A 21,744-nucleotide genomic window follows, 5' to 3' on the forward strand; every position below is an offset into this window, starting at 1 on the left:
GATGTAGTACCATAGTAAAAAACATCAGTAAAAAACATAAATGCGTTAGTTTGCTGGTGCCTCTCACCTTTGTGTCTTGCGAAGTAGCGCCCCAGGACGATGAGTAGACAGAGCATGGCAAAGACGACCACGGCCACCACTCCTCCAATCACGGCGTGGTCCACTGTTCTGGGTGCTCCCTCTCCAGCTCGAGAATCTGAAAGCAAAAGAAAAGAAAAACTCAGTGTGGACAGACAACATCCACTGTGGAGCCGTCGGACAGGTAAATGCGACGAGCTGCAGCATAAAATCCAGAGCTGCCCAGTCTGTTATCATGAATGTTTGTGCTGTTCTCCGGTGCATTCTCCTTCAATTGGATGAGGATGAAACATCTTAAATGCAAATTATCACTCATACACTGAATATTACTCAATAACAAATCTAGACGGGAACATTAGGGACATCAAGTTCATGGTGAAAACAGAAAATATTACATCTGTCCTTCATTGTGAAAACATTTCAATAAGACTGTTTTTCATACACAAATCCTGTTTTAGCTTCTGTTTCCAACATTGTGCCTGAATTTAAATATCATGACATACCAAGCCACAAATCTCCCACTGAGAAGGTTATTTGTTAACTTCTGACTTCACTTCAGTTCTGCTAATTGCTTATTTTCTTAATTAAAAGGTTAAATTCATGATCTTGATTGATTGTGGGTGTCTACAACATATTTTCTAAAGGCCTCTTGTCTTTGCTTGTCCAGACTAAAACAGAACCTCTTTACACAAGTCCTGAAAACCTTAGAGTAGTGTGACATGTCTTCAAACTCTAACACATGTGGCCTGAAGATCTTGGCTGGAATGCTGTCAACTGTAGGAACTGAACTGAACTGTCCAGTTATTGATTCGATTGTTCCTTGTTGTTATAAAAGAGAAACATTCTCACCATAGCTCCACTATGCTACAGCAGAGTGAATGGGAGCAGCTGGTGGTGGTGGAGAGAGGATGATTCACATAAATGTTGCATCGAAGTGTAACCTAAAGTTAATTCTGCATCTACAAAGCACTTTTGTGCCAAACATAAACTCGGCTATGCATTACAGATTCATTTTGTGCTTTTAGCTTATTTGGATACCATTACACTAAACACTTAACCTTCACTTCTGAGCTAATGCCTCTTTCTAAAGACTTATTTTGCAGTGAACAGGGAATGCCAGATAAAATGTGAAGCCAGGACACTGTACAAGAACCCACTCTTAGCAATCACTTCACGTGGAACAGACCTTCAGCCTCTAGCATCCATTACCTGCCGTAACTTGCTAAAACCCCTCCATAGGCTTCTCCAGCCTTGTTCCACACTCAAGGGATTTGCTGAGTGAGCTCCAGGAAGCAAGCGAGCGCAAGCCACAATTTATTAACGAATAACAGGAAACAGAGGGAGAGAAACACCATGGATAACATCACCTACCGCCCACCTCTGCATTCCCCTGCATTACCCAACCTGCAGGCATGTTGGAGTAAAGGTGGCAGTGGGGGCAGCGCGGCGCTACCTGTCAAACCCAACAAAACATTACCTGATAGATCTAATAGGTTATTTTGACTTGAGATTTTCTTTTTTAGTGTTGGGCAGATTCAATTAAACTGAGCAGGAATCGTTCTGACATCCAATTCGCTCTTGTCAGGCTGCTAAAGCTGTGCTTTAACACACTTTCCTATTACGATGTTAATGTGGTCTTTGGCTTTGGGGGAAGTGGGAAAGTGTGTGTGTGTATAGTGTTGTCAGGGAGGTGGGGGTAGGTTGAACGGTTGCAGGAAATCATCCTTGGTTGTGTATATTAGACTTTCCTGATTTAAGTCTCCACAACCATTTTCATTATATCACATGTTGCTACATATCGGGAGGATTCACCTGTGTAAAGTATAAACTATAAATGACAAGTCTGGCCTGTTGGTGGTGCTAGAGGGAAGGTTCAGGGGTCATCAGAAGCTACCTATTATTTTGAAGACAGCAAGGTATCCACAGCTATCTCCATGGAAACCATTTTTTTCACCCCTGGTTGCCTTAAGATTAGAAACCCTTATGTCTGACAGCTTGTTCTCTTCATTGGAGTTATATGATGCTTACACTTGACTGCACCATCCCATCAAGAAGAAATATTCTACACTGTGGATCATTTTAAACCCATTTCACCGAAATTCAACCTGACACAAGTGATATTTCTGGAAACTTTGAGATCTCCACTAGAATTTTAAAATAAAGTTGGAAGAAGTTTTTGAAATACCAAAGTGCCACAATTTCCATCGAGATATTTGACAGCAGGGAGGAGAGAGACAAAAAAGAGAAGAAGAAGGTCAACAAAATCTAGAAGGAAATCTCCTCTGGGGATCATGAATGTCAGGGATTTCATTTCACGGCTACCTGGTGGCTGATGGTGACTGTCAGATGACATGATTGATCACACAGAGGGCACAGAAATAGCCTACGGAAATTGTACTTTAAAGGGTGATTCTGATGTAATACAGTGTGGCTCTTGTATTTATAGCTTTGACCACCGCCCCTTTATAATGAAACTGTAGTCGAAGCACAGATCTAATCTGTGGGTGTTAATGAATCCTACACTTGCTGTTTTCTCTTTATTAGAGCTGACAGTTTGTAAATGTGTATGTTTTGTCATTTCATTTTGCAGCACTTAGTCTGTGCCCAATTAGGACATAATGTAACAATGATCCACATGTCGGGAAAAGTGCAGTATGAAATGTTCAAGAAACAAATAGTTTGTCTCTTGTTTCCCAAACTTGACAGAGAACAAAGAAAACAAGAAAACAGAGAGAAGCTCTTTGCTCTTATGCAAAAAGAAAAAAAGCTCATGAAATCCTAACAGCACCTAATGTGCTCTACCTATAAACAAAACAAAAGGAATTCATATTCATTGTTGTCGCGGGAGGATTCTGTTGTGTGATGTTTCATGGATTTAGCTGTGCTCGTGTGTTTTGTCATTACTGATCATGCATTGCCAGCCACGCTCTCTCGACTCACCGCCCCCCTCCCCTCTCATCTGGGTCTGATTGCAACAAAATCTTCTTAAAGATGTATTTGATTTAAAAACTGAAGTGATCACAAAGCTCTGGATGTTTGCTGCCTCTCGAACTTTTTCTGGTGTAGCGGCATTAAAGAGTTCTTGGTGGAATGACAAAGCAAAAACAATTTCTGTCGTTACCAGAGAGAGAGAAAAGGAAGAATCTGAGAAATGGTTCCATATTTAACGAGCCCTGTTTGTGAGGCCAAAGAAGTGTCTGGGTGTTGCTGTCAGTCTGTGGAAGCACTCAGTGCCAATGATACCATAGAAAGCAATTTGCATGTCATATCACTGAGTATCACTTATGAGCAATTACTGTCACCTAGTGAAATTCAGTACATTTGTCTTATTATCTCACATGGCGAGTCAAACTTCAAATTGCATGGGTCATTGTTTTAGCAATCAAAGGAGTGCACATCCCAGGCAATTTCAGTCATTGTGTGTCCTCAAAAGTCATTTCTGTTGTGGATGAAAAGCACCTACGAGATCCACATCAAACCATTCCCTCCGACTGCAGCTCTTAATTACAATACAGGAGGAAAAACAGAGGAAGTGCCTGAACACGCACCTGAAGCCCAGATTTACATGTAACCACCATGGACATGTATAATATTAGGTGACAGCTGTCCTTCTTCTTGATACTCATAGTGCCTAACCTTAAACTACATCCCACAGATCTCCAGCCTTTTAAACATAATTTTGTCATTGAGTGTTCACTCTCATCAACACTGTTTCCATCAGCAGTGAAGCAGCTGTATTACAACAAAGACTGAGCACCACACAGCTGATATGTAACATTAACATCTAGCTGGTGGAGGCTGAGCTCCATGCAGCTGAAGAGATGTTGGAGGAGACCAAAACAGAGCGTTAGAGCTGTTAGAGCTTAACGGAAATGGTAATGTATGGGACATGTACTGAATGACAGATTTGAACTTAAATACTTAATTGGGATCTGAAATAAATCAAGCAAGGTTGGCTGAAAGATCCATCCCTCCAACCATCTATCCATTTGCTAACCGCTTATCCATGAAGGGCCACAGGAGCCTGAAGCCTATCTCAGCTGACATACAGCACGGCACCCTGGACAGGTTGGCAGTCTATCACAGACCTGATTTATAGAGACAACTTCACATGTTCACATTTACACCTTTGGGCACTTTAGCCAGTTAACCTAATGCTCATATCTTTGGACTGTGGGAGGAAGTTGGAGAACCCACAGAGAACCCACGAAGGCACAGGAAGGACATCCAAACTCCACCTTGAAAGGCCCCAGGTCACTGCACCACCCTCACACAAGTTTGAAAACCTAAATTCCCTAATTGTAAATTCAAGACTTGACTTGGCTTTCTCTTTTAATGCCATTATGTTTTTCTGTCTGTTGTTGGCCCCCCGCTCCTGTACAAAGCCCTGAAGATGCAGAAACAAAACTATATGTTTTCATATTACGTTGTTTTGCTGTGTGGACTTGGATCTCAGCACCAACAAATAACTCAGTCTCTCTTTGAAATGTGCCTGAAATATAAATGATAAATCAAGAACAGGCTTCAAACAAACAAGGTGTCCACAGGGCTAAACAATGCAGGCAACAGTCAATCAAGAGTGTGGTCATTCTGGCAGGTGTGGGGGTTGGAGAAAGGCCTACCTTAAGTGGGAATGTGGAGTATCTCATTTTCATAAGACATGTTGACAGAGGCTTGATTTGAGACAGAGGAGATCTCCTAATTGGATCTTCTAATCTGCTAATTAAGCATTAGTGATTCCAGTGGCATGCCCGTGCTGCCTGCAGATAGAGGGGCAATCAGGAATACAGCAGTGCTATGTGGGTGGGGTGTCATAAGAGCACATTGGCTTGTCAAGATCTACTTCCATTGCCCACAACACTCTCGGTTAAAGAGTGAATGTAATTAAAGTCCCAATGAACCTATTCATTGAACCTATTTAAAAATGTCAGTTATATCTTTTGCCTCTTGGGTAGCGCACTATGCTGCTTACATACAGAGCACCTCGGCCTGAGATTTATTGTGTCTTTTTTCGTCAAAAAGTGTGAGTTTATAAAGACGGCAGGGCCATTAAAAGACACTGAGCGAGAAAGACGCAGCGAAGGGGTCAATAAACTTTGAAAGGAGATGATTAAAAACCAACGTCATAAAATTTTGACTTCTTCAGTGATATGATATCTGAGTTTTACCAGCCTAATCGCTGATTCTGAAATGTGTCCTCTGTGATTTAATGACCTCACTACTTTTGATTTTCGTTAAAGCAGCTCAAACAGGGTCAAAAACATTCAGGATTGCAACCAAAATTGATGTGATAGAGGCTGCGATAGCCTGACTTTGAGTCCCCCCAGTGTGGGTGAAGCTCCAAAGAAATCAATAGATCCTCCATTGCCCATAATGGAACCTACAGCATCTCTCCATCATAATCCACGCCAGGCCAAGAGCCCTGATAGCATCAAGGTCATTCTGTGTTGCTTTATGTGTAAAATTGATGCTGGGCTCCATTACGATCACGGCAGGAGATACATTTTTCATTTACATATGAGGAGGGTAATGTGTAATGTGTCATGAGAATAGATGTTGACTCTGGGTTGTTACCAAGAGCATCACTGCTGAACAACCTTGGCCTTTCCTTTAAATGCGCAACTTGACTATGACGATTCCTGCATTCCTGTTGTTCAGTGTTAACAAAGTGAGAAGATTCATTGTGTGGAAGTTGTTAAAATGTCTTGTGCAGGTTTCTCACTCTTCTCTAGAGATCGGTTTCCAGGAACTTTTTCATGCTAACTAAGTGCTTCCAAATTCATGGCCCACTTCAAAAACTCAAGAATGATCCAAACTCACAACAATACAGAGGTCGGATAATGCTTTCACGGAGCACTTTGATTTAATAATAATGATGGAACATCCAAGGACTGAACTGAAAGCAGGGGAAGCTCATTTTTTCTTTTTTGTTTGATGGGGGGGGGGGGGGGGGGGGGGGGAGAACACTTTCCTCACTCTTAATTTTTTTTTTGTTGCTAAGCAGCTACTTCAGTCCAGTTTAGATGTAATCCGTCAGCACAGAATCAAACTGAGATTGCACACAAGTAAACAAAATGATCCAATGTAAGCAACATAAAATTGGCGCCTCACAGTGATGGGCCTTAAAATGTAAAAAAAACAACTGAAGGAATTTTTCAACAGTTTTTTTCATGTTTTTAGAGATTATTCAATTTAAAATGTGTAAACATTATTCATATGATCAATGAGCTTTCAGCCACTTAAATTGTAAATCATCCAACTTGCAAACAGGTGATACTGTATGACTAAGGTGTGTTCGCAGCATTGCATAACTTAAGATTTTCCAGGACAACACAGTGTTTTCCAAGATACTTTTTCTCTCCTTTCCATGACAGAAAAACTGGATTGCAACAGTACAAACCACCAAGCCAGTGAAACTACTTCAGTTACATGTTTTTCATATAACACATCCTGCCTTATTTCCACATGACTTGAGGAAAAAATGGTTTATGCACCACAAGGACACTCTGGAGAAACATCTTCTACAGACAGCATCATATTTTTTTTTCCAAAACTGTTTCACTGGCAAGAGATCTTTGGGAACGCCACTGTGAACATAGGATGCTTATAGCAAAGAATATAAAGGCTAAACCAGAGGTTGTGGCTCTGCTGTTTATGACAGAGATTGTGGCAGTGTGCGTCTCGATTTAAAACACATGCATCCATTGTTTTCTGTGTCAGGTTGATTCACATTGACACATCAGAATATGACACTTTTCTATTATCACATCTGCTGCACCTTGACCACTTCTCTCTCTCTCTCTCTCTCTCTCTCTCTCTCTCTCTCTCTCTCTCTCTCTCTCTCTCTCTCTCTCTCTCTCTCTCTCTCTCTCTCTCTCTCTCTCTGTGTGTGTGAATGGAGGTGTCACTTGATGTTCTGCGACAGGCTTGGCACTGGAGGTGTTACTTTGAAGTAGCAGCGCAGTTCACAGTCAGAGTACTGCTACTGCAACATGCTACAGAGTTCACACTGCATAACCAGGGTGGCCAGGCGCTCTGCTTTATGTAGTGAACTCTCTGCCCTGTACAGACATTAGCTTCAGGGTTTTACCTGGTTCTGCTTTTTAACTCTCCATACTCACTTGAACGTGATTGGCTGGATGATGGATTGGATTACCTGAACTGTCAGAGTTAGTTGGAAATAACCGATCAAATAACTGGCCTTAACTCTGTTTAACTTTTGTTTTACATTGCTTCCTTGTGTAAAGCTCTACATATCATTACTATTCTAAAGATTTTTATCATTAGCCACTTTAAGACAGGATCTCTGCTGCCACCAAGAAGAGCAAAACAACACTGAAAACTTTGAGTAGTAAAAGGCAGGATACATTTCTTTTCTACTTTTTTAAAGTCACGTTGTTTTAAATTCAGCAGAAGACAAAGTGTCTTGGCCGTGTTGCCAAGAAACACTGAGTCAGGCCCTAACTCTGTGCTGTAATTAAATTAGCCAAAACAGTGGAACTTCAGTTCATCATGAATCTGAAATCTTTTCTCTTTCTTCAACTTTTCTTTCACACATAAATGACAATTGTAATTAACACATCCCTCGTATGTAATTTGAACTCACTTTCTGCTACAAGAATTTGCTTCTTTTAAAAATAGCAAGCTCAAGCGCAGCTCAAGATGACACTTGGGTAATCTCAGAAATTGGATTGAATAGTGTCTAGTCTCCACCTGATAAAGGTGCGTACATTATTTTTTTCCCGTGATATCCCTTGTGTAATATAAACCTTTGTCTGCATAATGAATTTGATTTTTTGATGCCAAACAATATAACAACATAGTCACGAGAAGAAAAGCAAATGTTCCAGCTCCTTGCAAAAATAAGCCAATGGAGTGTTATCGCCAGGGAAACCTTGCATCTTGTTTTTTTTCTCTCTTTTGATGGAGCCATTCATCATTTATCTAATCAAGGCCGGTCTTCATCCAAAATGTAATATAATTATGGGATATAACTGTTCTCAGGATATTAAGCTGTATCTAGGCCACAGCTAGCTCGATAAACACCTTCTAATAATGGCTTTTAGTGGTCTCAGGAGTGACTTATCCTAACACACAGAGGACTCTCTATGGCTCCCAAGGCCAAATGAGTTTGCAGCTTGTTGTAGAGATGCACATCAGTCCTGTTAATGTGGACAGCGTTTGGAAAAAAAAGAAAGAAAGAAAAAAAAAAGAAGCGAAGCCCAGTGGAGCTTCTCTCCATCCACCAGACTGCCCTTTCTTCTCTCATGCGTGATTATCAAACCCCCACCCCTCCTCTGACACTCTCCTCCCACCCCGCTGTCACCGAGCTGCCTCCAGCCTCGGTCATTTCAGCAACAGCTGAAAAACTCCCCTGGATTTATGCTCATGGTTGTGAAAGGTGGTCAGAAGCCTGGTTTGCATGTGTGTGTTCATGCTGAATGACACCAGACACCAGATATCTGAGAATTCCCTATTAGAAAATGTAATCTCTTGCCCTTAACAGAGATAAGGTCAAAACAACTGACGGAGTGATATGTTCATTATGAGGGAAATGTCATGACATTACTTATCATCAAGAAGCAAAACAAAGTAAAAGTGTTTTTTTTTTCAGTCCAAAGTGAAGAATATTGTTAAGGTCAAAGTCACAGAAATGTAAGGTTCTGGTAAAAATGGACTCCCAGAGTCAACTCCTGTGTCTCCTCTGCGCTTGGCACATTGATAACAACAACAACAGAAGCAACTGTGCATCCTGATGTTTTGAGACAGAATACTATCAGTGAAATGACATCAGGGGCTTTGTGTAGATCTGTGTACACAGCAGACAGCCCTGGGTGAAGGAACTGTGCCAGGCAAATGAGGGGCTAATCCTGGAAAAGAAGCCAGAGACAATGGCCACATTTACATACATGCAGTAAACAGACCATAGTACATCCTCTGGTCAAGGTCGTACTCTGAGATGAGCTGTTTACACGAACCTTTACCACTGTAGCGCACCTCAGTAAGTCTACCTATTACCATAAAACAACACACATAAGGATTGTTGTGATTATTTGCAGCTTCAGCTTTTTTCTCTACACTGCTCCCATTTACAGAAAATGCAGACAACACGACGGGTTGTAGGGGATATTCAAGTGTTAATTTTGTCACCTCTTTTGTCACCTCTAGGGCAACTCTCTAGATGCATTTATGTGATTGAAGCAATTTGCTCGATCCCTTAAATGTCACTTTCCCTCTCAACCACTTGCCACGTTTACTAATCGTCCTCATATCTCCACATTCACATGTCTGTAAGGGTCAAGTCTAAGTAAAAATCATGATCTTACTATGTCTATCCAGATGTGTAGACATCTGTGTGCAGCCCAAAATTTGTCACTGTGCGTGGTTACATGAAACACCTGACCTACACGGACCAATGCAGATCCCAGTAGTAGTACCACATGTGCATGTCAACAGATGTTGAAAGTATATTTGTGCTTCTAGAGTCTGAAGCTAAACACTAATGACATTACACTAACAGGCTAAAAAAATTACAATGCTAAAATACACGTTCATAAACCAACTGACCTGCAATGCTGACCCAATAATGGCACTCCGGGGATCACTAAAGCTATTGCAATTCATCCTGGTGGGGACCTTGAATGTCTGTACCAAAGTTCAGGACAATTCATCCAGTGTGAGCAGAGGCATGGCACTGTGGACCACACTGCAGCCGAACGAGATAATCAAGCCCGACTCCAAAGTCAAAGTTAAGTCATGTAGAGTTGAACATTGGTGAACTTTAACATGCAAATTTGCTCGACTGACCCACTGCAAATCATCTTGACAAGAATGACCTTTTGAGCAAATGAAGAGTCTAAAGGAGTCTACTATATTAGAACCAAGCAGAGCAAATGACTGTCACTGCATATCCTGTCTTCTGCAAAGAAGTGCAGATGTATTCTCCTGTGCAACTCTCTTAGCGCAATGCCTACCCCGGTTAATGCACTCATATAGAGTGTATATAATGACTGGCTGCCACTAGAGAAAACAAGCAAGTGTATAAACACTGTCAGGAAGTCTCAGAAGGACCATTGTAATTGAAATTCCATATAATGGTTTAATCACAGTTACTTGGCTACTTGAATTAAAGTAACTGTGTGTTTAAAGTCGTCCTTCCAAATGTGTCCGAATCAGTGTGGACATGTTCCTAATTTCTTAATTTGACACTCACAGCACCGCAGCTGCGTACAGTAATAAATGCAGAGGAGAAAAACAGAAATCTGTCATTATGTGAAGATGGAAGCCCAGCAGAATATTTTAGCTGTTATCCCTGTACGCCTGCTTTGTCATGCTATTTTGGCCGTCTTTGAGACGCAGTGTTGTGGCACAATCTGTATCAGGTGTAGCAACACTGACGGTGATAATAAGATCCTTTAGCAAGGCTGAGTGCATGGTGTGGGCCTCTAATCCATGCCTTACCTCAAAGGAAATTCAGACCAGCTTACATGCATGGATGGTGTCAGGGGAAAAAAAAGAGAAGAGAGAAAATCTGCTCTATTCCATATAGCACTCACATTATAGCCAGAGGTTGTATCAGTGCCACTAAAAGGGAGAGAAGCCAATGACAATGGAAATCCAGGACTGTGTTTGTCTCATTTACACAAAATACCGAGGGTATTTTTTGTGTGATTTTTGACAGAAATATCTGTTCAATGACAAATCCCTGGTTGTATCTTTGTGGAATCAATCTGGGAAAACATTCACTCTCACTGTCTTTGCCAGCACTCAAAGTGAGAGCCAATGGGAACAGTAAAGAAAATGCTACAAGAAAATGACCAAAGCCTTGAGGGAGCCGGTGGAGCTGAGAGTACAAATTAGGAAGGAGGAGAGGGAAAAACAGGCGACACAAGATTTAATAATTATCAATGCAGTTTCCTCTCACATCTGTTTTTTTTATTATCTCTTTTGGAAGCCTGTTCAGTTTGTCAGCACGTTGCCCATATCGCCAAATAAAGCTGTTTTGTCTTGTCATTTCCCTGTCCTGTCATCCTTCGTGCCAACTTTGTCCTGGCCGCGCTAAAAGTACAACCGTCTCCGCTGAAAGTTGCAAGACTTTGTTGCTGTCATGGCAACACAGAGCCAAAATGCAAATCGTAATAGGAGCATTCAAAAACAAGGACGATGCAGGTCACGTGTCCTGGGATGCCGCCTTGCACCACGTTTCAGTGTAGTTCAAATTACAACTGAAATGTGTGCGGAGTAATTCCTGCCTTTAAGCTCATCAGCCTGCTTACAGCTGGTGTTAATGCGTGTTCCTGTTATCTCTATTCTGCCTGTATTGCGATCGGTTCACAATACACATATTAAGCAGGTGAAGCTGGCAGACTTGAGGTCTGCTGCAGGCTCAGGTCAAAGGAAAGGATGAGGGATACTGCCAAGGAACTGCCACGCTGTGCAAATGACAGGGAGTTTGGCTCTTTACTAACTGGTTTTAAGTTACATTAAATGTAAAACAGTAATTGAGACTGGGTGGATGATAATCAGCTAATCAACAGTTGTGCCACATCTGACTGTTATATGAAATTTAGCACAGACGTTTATGGTCTCCTGAGGATGTGTCCCAATGATTTTGGTGCCCCACTGACCTTTCTTTCAGTGCCACTATGAGGTTGACATTTTTATGAAACATCTAAGCAACTGTGGGACTGATTGCCATGATATTTGGTGCAGACAGTGAAGATCCCTCCTGAATGATCTGTAACAGCTTTGGTGGTCTCTTAGCTTTGCCTCTATTGCCACCATCAGGTCATAATACAAAGTTTTCATTGCTAAGTTTTAGTCAGTTACACACAATGCTAATAACTTTCCCATTGGCCTCAGCTGAAAATGATGAACATTAGGCCAGTTAATCATTGGCATGTTCACATTGCCATTGTGGGCATGTTAGGATGTAGGTGTTAGCATTTAGCTCAAAGCTCCCTTGTACATCAAAGTACAGCCTCACCAAGCTGCTAGCATGGGCGCAGACGTTTGGTACAAACTGAGATTTACTGAATTTATTTTTTTTTTCTTCCATATCCAGCTAGAAAAAAGTCCAGATAGCCTACAGACTGTACAATATACTGATAATAGATGTAGATGTGGTTTTAGATTCACGTACGAACACGTGCTGTACCACATCCACATTCTGATGCATTCCACATTCCGCAGTTTATGGAAGCATAATGTGAAAAAAGACAATATTCATATTTAAAAAAAAAGAAAGAAAGAAAAGAAAATTAGCGTTTACTCAAACAGAATATTTTGACAGCTTTTGAAAGCTAATGGCTCAAAAACAGTTAATAGGTTTGTTATTCAAGTTACTATAAATGAATGAGTCTTGAGTTCTGTGAATGCGTCTGTCAGTATTAACTAATTTAAGGCAGATTACTAACACATTCAATCAATATAATTGATTTCTTGTGGGCAATAGCACTTCTGTTTATTGTCACGTTATATGTAATTACTGTAGGTAATATGCTTAATTGTTCTGGCAGGGGGTGTAAGAAGGGCTTGTGAGAGATAATGTGACAGCAGAGAGGCTGCTCTGATCGTGCAGGTGTTATCATTTCAGCAGGTAGCAGAGCTGGGCGACAGATGGGGATGATTGACAGCTTGGGTTAATGTGAAACTGTTTCACTGGTTTGTGTGCATCTGCTGGCTCTACACAAACAGGGATGTTAAAAGTGTTTAAATAAATACATAGAGATATCACAAACATTTCCAAATGGGACTATTAAAAAGTGGAAATTTGCATTGTGTGACATAGTAAGCATTTCATCTACAGTATATTTCAACAAGTACATAATACTGTATGGCACAATCTTAACATATTTTGATTTGAGGATTGTTGAAATGCTGTATAAATGTGATGTTATTTCTTTACTCTGCGTTTAAAGCGCTGCTCCTGACATCTACGGTACATCTACTCTGTCAACTGTATCACTACATCAAACGTATGAGGGTTGAAATCAGTCAACAGCCAGAGTTATTTACACTGAAGGTATGCCCCTTCTCACCAGTGTGTATCTGTCCGTCAGACTGATTAAGAGCATCAAATCGATGTCACAGGTGAGGGAAAAAAAATAAGATTTCACTTCCCTGATATTTCATCACTTGCCTGTTGATTTCATCATGTGCAAAGCCAGGTGGAAGCTGAGAGGTTCACTTAACTTTCAGCAGGTGGTGAGTTATGAGAGGAGAAAGAGTTTATTTTGGGTGGGGGGCACCCCTGTTTGTCACCTGTCATCTTCGGTTGTGAGTCTGAAACTAATTAATGCAGCATATGTGCCTCATTTGAAAACAGCCCCAAAGGTGGGCTCAAGCCACAGTAGTTGCCAGCCTCTAATACAAACACATCCATCCCTGTGCGCACACATAAAACACACACATACATCTTAATGGACCTCCTGTAGCAAAGAGCTCTTTTCTGCGCTAAACCTTCCTTTTTCTCCTAAAGGCGAGAATCCGGCCTCCTCTCACTCTGAATCATGAGTGAGTGAAGAGTGGATGTGGAAAACAAGTCGGAAACTCCACTTCGTTGAATTTCTGCAGTGACTAAGTTGCCACCTCAGTGACTCCTCTGCCCTCTTAAGAGAATTCATCAACTTTTCTTTTCAGAAAAACACATTTCAGTCATTCCACGTATTTGTTAACATGTGGAGACCAATGAAATACTGCTTTTGTGTAAAGGCTAAAAAGGCATTGAAGGAAAAATCCCTGTTTTCTCCACTTTTACAGGTCTATAGCGCAACACTCCATGTTTTCTAGCTTGCCTATTGTCCATTTTGAAAAAAATATGAAGGACATCTTGAATAGCAGGAGATTTACGCAACTTTAAATAGCTTGGGGTTATTTAGCTGCAGCATTTCATCCGGTCATTTATTCATTAGCCATAAATCTAGTCCTTCTTTAGCGTTGCAGGGGGACTCGAGACAATCCAGCTGAAAAGGGGCAAGGACGAGGTTTAAAAACACAACTAATATCTAAGTACAAATAGACAGAAGTGTCAGTGGTCCAAGGACATAACATGTTAATGGGACATTAATAAAGTAAAAAATCACATGGTGTAAAACAGAAAAGATTTTGTCATTGCCATTATTCTTCTTTTACTTAATCTCATTCATTCCCAGTATGCTTTGGGAACATAAAGAGAATATTCCGCTGGTTTTTAAATGTATATTTCCTTGAAGTTTGGTGACTCTCTACTGTAGAAAAACATCATGCTGAATTAGCTGTTGGCAGCTCCTGTTATCACTGGAACCAACTACTGACAACCAGCTACTTTTGATGCTGAATTTAATGACAGAGCAGGATCTTCAGTTCAAAGGCAAATGATTTATAAACAGATCTGTGGATGTTCATCCTCAGCACAAATCAGAGAACTTGCTACTTATGTTCTGTGTTTGCAGATATTACAGAGATATGACATCTCAACAGGCTGAGGTATACAGAGGTTTAACCGAGGCCAAAACCCTCTCATCATCACCATCAAACCAACAAATTCGTTTGTGTGCACACAATCATCAAACTCGTGTTGTGGCTGTCAAGAGCACGCAGCTATGTCCTTTTAACCTACCAATATGTCATGTAGCCGGTGAAGTTGGCAGCACCATCTGTTACTTTGATAGTCAGTCAACCCAAGATCACCTGTGCACCGCAGACTCTGAAGTCTACAACAACTGTCTTCTACTCAAAAGACAAGTGTTTTAAATTTCACCAAATTGTCAAAAAACAAAAGAAAACATGTCTTTCTACAGGGTTTCCATATTCACAAAGGTCCAGGCAAACCCACACATCAAAAACACAACAGAGATAAACTTCTCCATTAACAAAATACTTGACAAAGTTGCCTGATGGCAATTTGGCACATTGTGTCCTTATCATTTAATGAATGCCTTGTCTTTTTAATGACATCCAAATGTGTCAGCTTAGTCCTTGGATTAAAGAGAAACGTCCTGTGCTTCACCTCCCATAGTCCCACTGTGAGCAACGTTGCCATTAAACTGCTGTATGCCTCTCCACTACTACATCTCAGAGCGCGCCTCAATTATCCCACCACTTTCGCACACTTGCTGACAGCCGCGTTGGCAGGTGTGTCCTTTCCAGATGTGCGCTCTCTCTCTCTGGATGGAAAATTAGTCAGTGCAGCTAGCCATCAGCTGAAGCGACTGACACCTTCCACCACTGTGCCCTTTTATTAAGAGTGAGAAGACGGAAGCGAGATGAGAGGAACAAATGCTGTTTGAGCATCCGCCACCAAAATGCTGGCACTGGCAGGGAGTTGATTTACCACATGCAGGTTACATGATGACAGGAGAAAATCCTCCACAAAGCAGGGCCCTGATTATTGAGTGTGGTGTTGATGAGCGCTACTTTCTCACAATGCAGCTGAACAAAAGTGACAAAAATAGTGGTCGGTGGTGGAATAGCTCCCGCTCAGAAACACAAAAGAAGTAATAAATCCCAGTGGAAGCATTTTTTTCACTGGCTTGTCTGGTATTTTTAACTTTGAAATGTTCCAGAGTTAGAGTTTGATTTATGTTGGTGCAAACAAGGTGCACAGTTATATACAGTTGCCTGAATGGTGCAGTATGTTGGCGAGGATTAGGCACAATGCCACCCACCTGAGAGTGATAAAAAGTTTATATATACCCCATAATATCTGATTTCTTTTCACACATTGATGTTTCCTTTCTAATGAAATAGCCTCAGTGCATTGTTTTAACTCTTTCAACACTTTACTTCAGTACAAAATACAGTGCTGCACTGATATACAGGTATTTTAGTGTCGTCTAATAGTCCTGAGATTTCTTGTTTTGGCTGAATCACAAAATTCTGGTCAAACAATACATTTTTTTTCTCATGAGAGCTATAATGTTTTGGAGGCTGACATTTGCTTACAATGTCCACTGTCTGTTGGATGTGCAAATAGTTTGCTCACAAGTTAGCTATCATCTTTATTTGACCATAATATGCCAAACATTCAATTTTTTTAGCTTCTTGGAGAGGGAAATGCCTCACCATATATCATTTTAGTTTTAATTGTAGTTTTTCCTCTTTCATTCCCAAAAAATACAGATGGCATGTACTCCAATGTCCTCAAGACACATGAGCTGCAAACTTGACTAACACATAAGTGATTGTTTTTAATTTTCCTCTGATGGAGCCTGTGCTGGTACAAATTTGTGATGTGATAATTATTATAAGTCTAATAAGTAAGTCTTTGTAATCAGCTTGTTACAGTAGCTGTTTCCCTCATATTGAACTGAGACAACTCCAGTCTTCTCTTCTATTCTATAATTCTGTTGCATTTACTGTATGTGACTCTTTTTCTTTTTTATAGTTTTTGTTTTGCATGAACGCCTTTAACTCCGCGGGTCTCACAGGCTGCAAATGACTTTGTACCACAAGAGCTTCCAAGAGCCAGAAGTGCAGTGGTGTTTATCCACATGCATAATAAAATCAGTCATTATGGCTGAGTTTTTACAGTTTCTGGGTCTCTTTCATTTCAGCATCAGAGCCGGAGCTTAATTTATAAGAACAAATTGTGTCAGCACCCTCTTCTCCAGTCCACTGGCAGCTCATCTCAGAGCCTCTCCTCTCCTCTACTGCATGGTTAATTTGTTCCCTTCTGCCCTCCGTGGCTCTTCCCCTGTACCTGGCCCATTTTAGAGGGAAATGGACAATCTGGAGAAGAACCTTCGAGCTCAATAGCGTCTCAGCTTCCTCTCTCTTTTAGTCACGACAAGCGGCGCATCACTATGGCAACAACATTTTGAGAGCGTATCGGGAGCCTGGCGGTCAGTCTAACAGGCTCTGACTTGGTGGCACTCACTGGGCACGGAAATACAGACATGAATTTGCATTTTTAAAATAAATTTGGATTTTTGGAGATAGCCCTGTTGACACCCAAATTAATAATTATAATTTTAAATGACACTTGAAGGGGGCACTAAATGAAAGTGCACTTAGCTTTCTGAATTGATTAAGCTAAAAATGATCACAAATAATTGTTTAAAATTACAAGTTGCACACTTAGTGATGTTGACAATAAGTTAGACTTAAGCTGAGGGTGGTTTGGGGGTTAGACCAAGAGAGAAAGCAGTATTTATTTTAAATGATGCCTGGGGCTAAAATGCTGAGGGGACAAAGGGCATCAGCAGATGAAGTTTGTGCAAATATTTTTTTTATTTTTTCCCTTTCAAAGACAGCATTTACATGTACTTAATGTCTGCACAATCTAAGATTGTCTCCACAATGCACAGAAGTCACAGAACTCTTTTTGCTTTGAAGCCGCTCTCCAAAGTTTGCATCTGTTTGTTCCTTGTTTGTGCCACATGCAGATTTCCCATTCATGAGGAAAAAAAAAGAAAATGATGTAGGCCTACTGCTGCTCTCAAGTCAGACACTTAATACCCGTGTTTGTGGTAATGAAGGAACATGTCACCCAGTGCAACAGTGTGGCACATCATTGTGTTTTTAATAGGTTTTTAGCAACAAAGGAGGGCTGTGGCACACAGGAATAGGCTTTTTCACAATTTAGCTACACAGGCGGTACTTAGAGCTGGATCAATTCACTGTTGGTTTTGTTTTTTTTTGTTTTTTATTTCAAGTGATTTATTAACAATAACAAAAGCATATCAGCGCTTAAATATAATTAATACTGCTAAAATCGGAGCTCTCAGCTGTGCGTGCAGAAAGCAAATAACTGTGTACACGTGCACTCTCTGATTCCCTGCCTTTCTGCAGTAACCTGCATGTACTGTAAACATATTCATGGTCAGGGCAGGGGTTCACCTGGCTTCAGCTACGGCTAACACTGACAATAGACTATTTTGGTAAATGGCTGAATTTGTATTCTGTTTTATACAAAGCACATTGCTGTTTGCCTCCAAATTCGCACACACGCACACACACACAGGTGGACGGCCCCCCTCCACTTCCTGAGTCACAGCCGCTCCTTGATTATTTTGATTAAGTGTGCCAGTTAGTCAGAGCTGTTAATAATATTGACGACTGTTAATGCAACCTATTGACTGGCTTTAATCAAACTTATCTGTTATTATTATCATTAGCTGCTGCTGTGTTTCCATGGTATCGGGGCTGTGGGAAATGTGGCCTCTTGATAAGAAAATTAATCAGTTATAAATGTATTGTTAGGCTTCTGTACAGCTTCCTCAGTTCATTCTCTAATTTCATAACTTTCTTCACTGTCGTCTGCCTGCTGTAACTCTCTGTCTCCGGGGAGAGATGTTGTTGATGTTACAATCATTGTATTACCAGTCACTGATTCATCAGTGTCAATACCCATTGATTCTGGGCTTGAAATTCAAGTCATTACAAAGTGATTCATTTATGAGTCTATAGGGTCTATATTTAGTATTCAGGAGCTTTACTCAGGACTGTGTGCTGTGTGTATCCTGTCAGGTTTGTGTTTATTACAGTGAAACACCAACAGTGATGTCTTAAGCATATATAAAACTTAGGTTAGGGTTTAGGGTTAGGATAATTATAAGTTTGGTATACTATTTTTTGTATGAGGTGTGTCAAAGCTTGGGTTTTTGCTTTAAGTTTGAAAGAGAACAGAGGATTTGATGTGTGGCGTTCATTTTGCAAAGAGAGAGAGAAACTGAATCTCAATTAAAAAGACTAATATGAATAAGACTTACATTTCACCTGTGTTTAATTACATTTGTGTCTAAATACTGACCTTGGTTATTCTTAAATAAGATAACATCCTGTTTTTATTTGTTTTGACAGTAGCAGCTGCATTGCTGTAGTTTTCACCTTCAAGGAAAAACAAACAAGATTAATTTAATATAGAAAAGGATGATCAATATGTTGGGAGCTTGTATTTTAGATCAACATGAAGACAGTGTTGTTGGGTAGGAAAGAGAGAAAAAATAATAATTTCGCAGTTTGTCAACTACAAATAACAAAGTGCCTGATATTTCCACTGAAAAGTCAGTTTCACACCAGCATAAGCCTCATGGAATAAATGAATGTTAATTATATTTAAATATTCAATACAACACCTGAACCTTCCACTAATGTATATTCACCAAAATAGCACGCGCATATTAATGAAATCCCACCTCTGTCAATCCACCATGCAAATCCACTCATCTGGTTTTAGCCCTGCTTCCTTTGCCCTTTTCAAATATTTCATGAGGCAGAAATCCTGGACTGAATATCCATTTTAACAAATCAGACTGATAAATGAGAATACAGTAGGCTTTGAATGCTGAGATATGAAGCAGTGAAGTGGTGTAGGTTTGATACCTGCTCATTTAGTCACTAGTGTAAACAGACAGGAAGAGACAATGACAGGTTGTGAAAAACATCTATTAAAGAGCAAGTGTTAAGAAGTTGTAAGCACAACACTGGCATATTATCCTCTTTTTTTAGTTAATGTAATGAACTTGATAACAAACAGTTGCTTATTTACACTTCCAGCAGTTGTGCTGCATCATTATCGTTCATTTAGAGTGGAGTCTCTGACCACCTGCTGAACCTAGGCCTAATAGTCGCTGCCTTTTTAGTTCTTGTTTTTGGTCCCTACCAACCCCTGAGGGAAACATCTGGCTCTTTAGCTGCTAAATGCCTCACTATGTTCACAGCTCATCTCAAACTGTGTCTGCCTGTTGTTTTGTGCAGAGCAGGGAGTGTACAGGAAGCTTTTTTTTCTTTAGGAGCTTTCTCTCTGTAAGCAGCTGCCGACAGTTCTGCTATGACAGCAACGAGAGTGAAGCTAAATCGTATAAATTGCGGGCCAGACAGCTAAACAATGAACTGAAACTTCACCGTAAAGCTCCATACGGTACAGGTCGGACGTACAGTAAATCTCCAGGTGCAGTGTGAAGGTAACTCTCACATTCGCACACTTGGCTGCAATTTTATTTGAGAGCTCTGGATATACAGTATCCTTGAGAGAAGACGTGTAAGCAAGAAGCCATTAGCCGCACGTTGAACCCACATTCATTCTGTATGATTATTTCACATTGCATAATCATATCATTTGGATCTGTATGGAATTTGGTTTACCTCTGTCTCTCCATCCTCTTTCTGCATCCCTCATCTGAATTTTATAATGATTATTATTGATAACACCATCATCTCTGGGAATTACAAGTATTATTTTCACTATATCAACAACCAGCAGTACATACAGCTGTTCCTGGTCTCTCTCTCTCTCTCTCTCTCTCTCTCTCTCTCTCTCTCTCTCTCTCTCTCTCTCTCTCTCTCTCTCTCTCTCTCTCTCTCTCTCTCTCTCTCTCTCTCTCTCTCTCTCTCTCTCTCTCTCTCTCTCTCTCTCTCTCTCTCCTGACCCCCATCCCCTCTTTGCCATCAAGACAGATGGTCGCCCAGTTCTGTTAAAAGGAAGATTTTCCTCCCCACTGTCGCCAAGTGCTTGCTCCTTGCGGGAACTGTTGGGTTTCTCTCTGCGATATTGTGAGGTTTCTTACCAGGTTAAGTGCCTTGAGATAGCGTTTGCTATGATTTGGTGCGTTTTTAAGGAGACTATTAAGATGCTTCATGCCGCTCCGTATCATTTGGTCCTGTCCTGCTGCTGTTCATTGCATTTCATCCAAAGCACCATCTCATAAAACTCCCAGTAAACATAAATATCACATTCATGATGCATCTCTGCAGTCAATTACTAACATTTAAAAGGTGATTATGGGCTGAGATGCAACATCTGGGGCAACCATTCAAAAACTCATAAACGCATCTCACAAAAAGAAGAATAAAGCATCTGTGCCGTGGCCAACACAAGCTGCCAACCTCATTTATGAAGGGGGGGAACCTCCATACTGCTGCAGAAGTGTCAACACCATGTCAGCAGGCACTTCAGCTGCCTGATGTCCCACTAGGATCGCCTCGATCTGTTCAACACCCTGATGACCACTAAATAAATTCATGCATGCACTGATTAGAAAATATTTTAGGTATCATGACAGATTTACTATATTAAAGCTTTATAGAGGCAAATGTGCTTTTGATTAAATAGTCTGAAGCAACCTGGCACTTTAAACTCTTAGTAGACCACTTCAGACAAGTAACTGAGAGATTTCATAATGATATTTGGATGTGGTTTGTTCTTGCTCCTTTTCTGCTTTCAATTAAAAACTAATACAATTGGTTTGATGCAAAAAAAGAAATCCAATTAAATCATCTATGATATTGCATTGGGAATGGACAGAAAAGGTCATGTCTAATGTGTGATACCAACCCACAGCCTAGTGAGGGGATATCTCTGTTTTCACTTTCATATAATCATCAACTGCAAATCATACTGGCAACCCGCACAGCCATAATAATTACGGCAGTGAAGCATCATCAACATACAAAGGTCTTTTGACATTGACATTCACCGTGGGAACGCTCTTCACTCATCACAGATCCAACTGCAGCCACGTCACATGCAACACTGACAGTCTAGAGACTGAACACAGTGCACCGTAAAAACCTCCAATGGTGGTAGCTTTGCCAGTCTGAAGACTATCTATCTATCTATCCATCCATCCATCCATCCATCCATCCATCCATCTATCTATCTATCTATCTATCTATCTATCTATCTATCTATCTATCTATCTATCTATCTATCTATCTATCTATCTATCTATCTATCTATCTATC

At 40.6% G+C, this 21,744-nt stretch overlaps 1 protein-coding gene across 1 annotated transcript in view; it reads right to left on the bottom strand.

Moving 5' to 3' along the window:
- Positions 1-21,744, bottom strand: part of cadm1a (cell adhesion molecule 1a) — a 358,139-nt gene that overhangs the window by 4,547 nt on the left and 331,848 nt on the right. Inside the window, exon 8 of the mRNA XM_083986794.1 lies at positions 68-196. Within this exon, the coding sequence (XP_083842920.1) occupies positions 68-196 (129 nt within the window). The remainder of the gene's footprint in view (positions 1-67; positions 197-21,744) is intronic.

The sequence above is a fragment of the Trachurus trachurus genome (assembly GCF_905171665.1).
Source record: "Trachurus trachurus genome assembly, chromosome: 14".
NCBI lineage: Eukaryota > Metazoa > Chordata > Actinopteri > Carangiformes > Carangidae > Trachurus > Trachurus trachurus.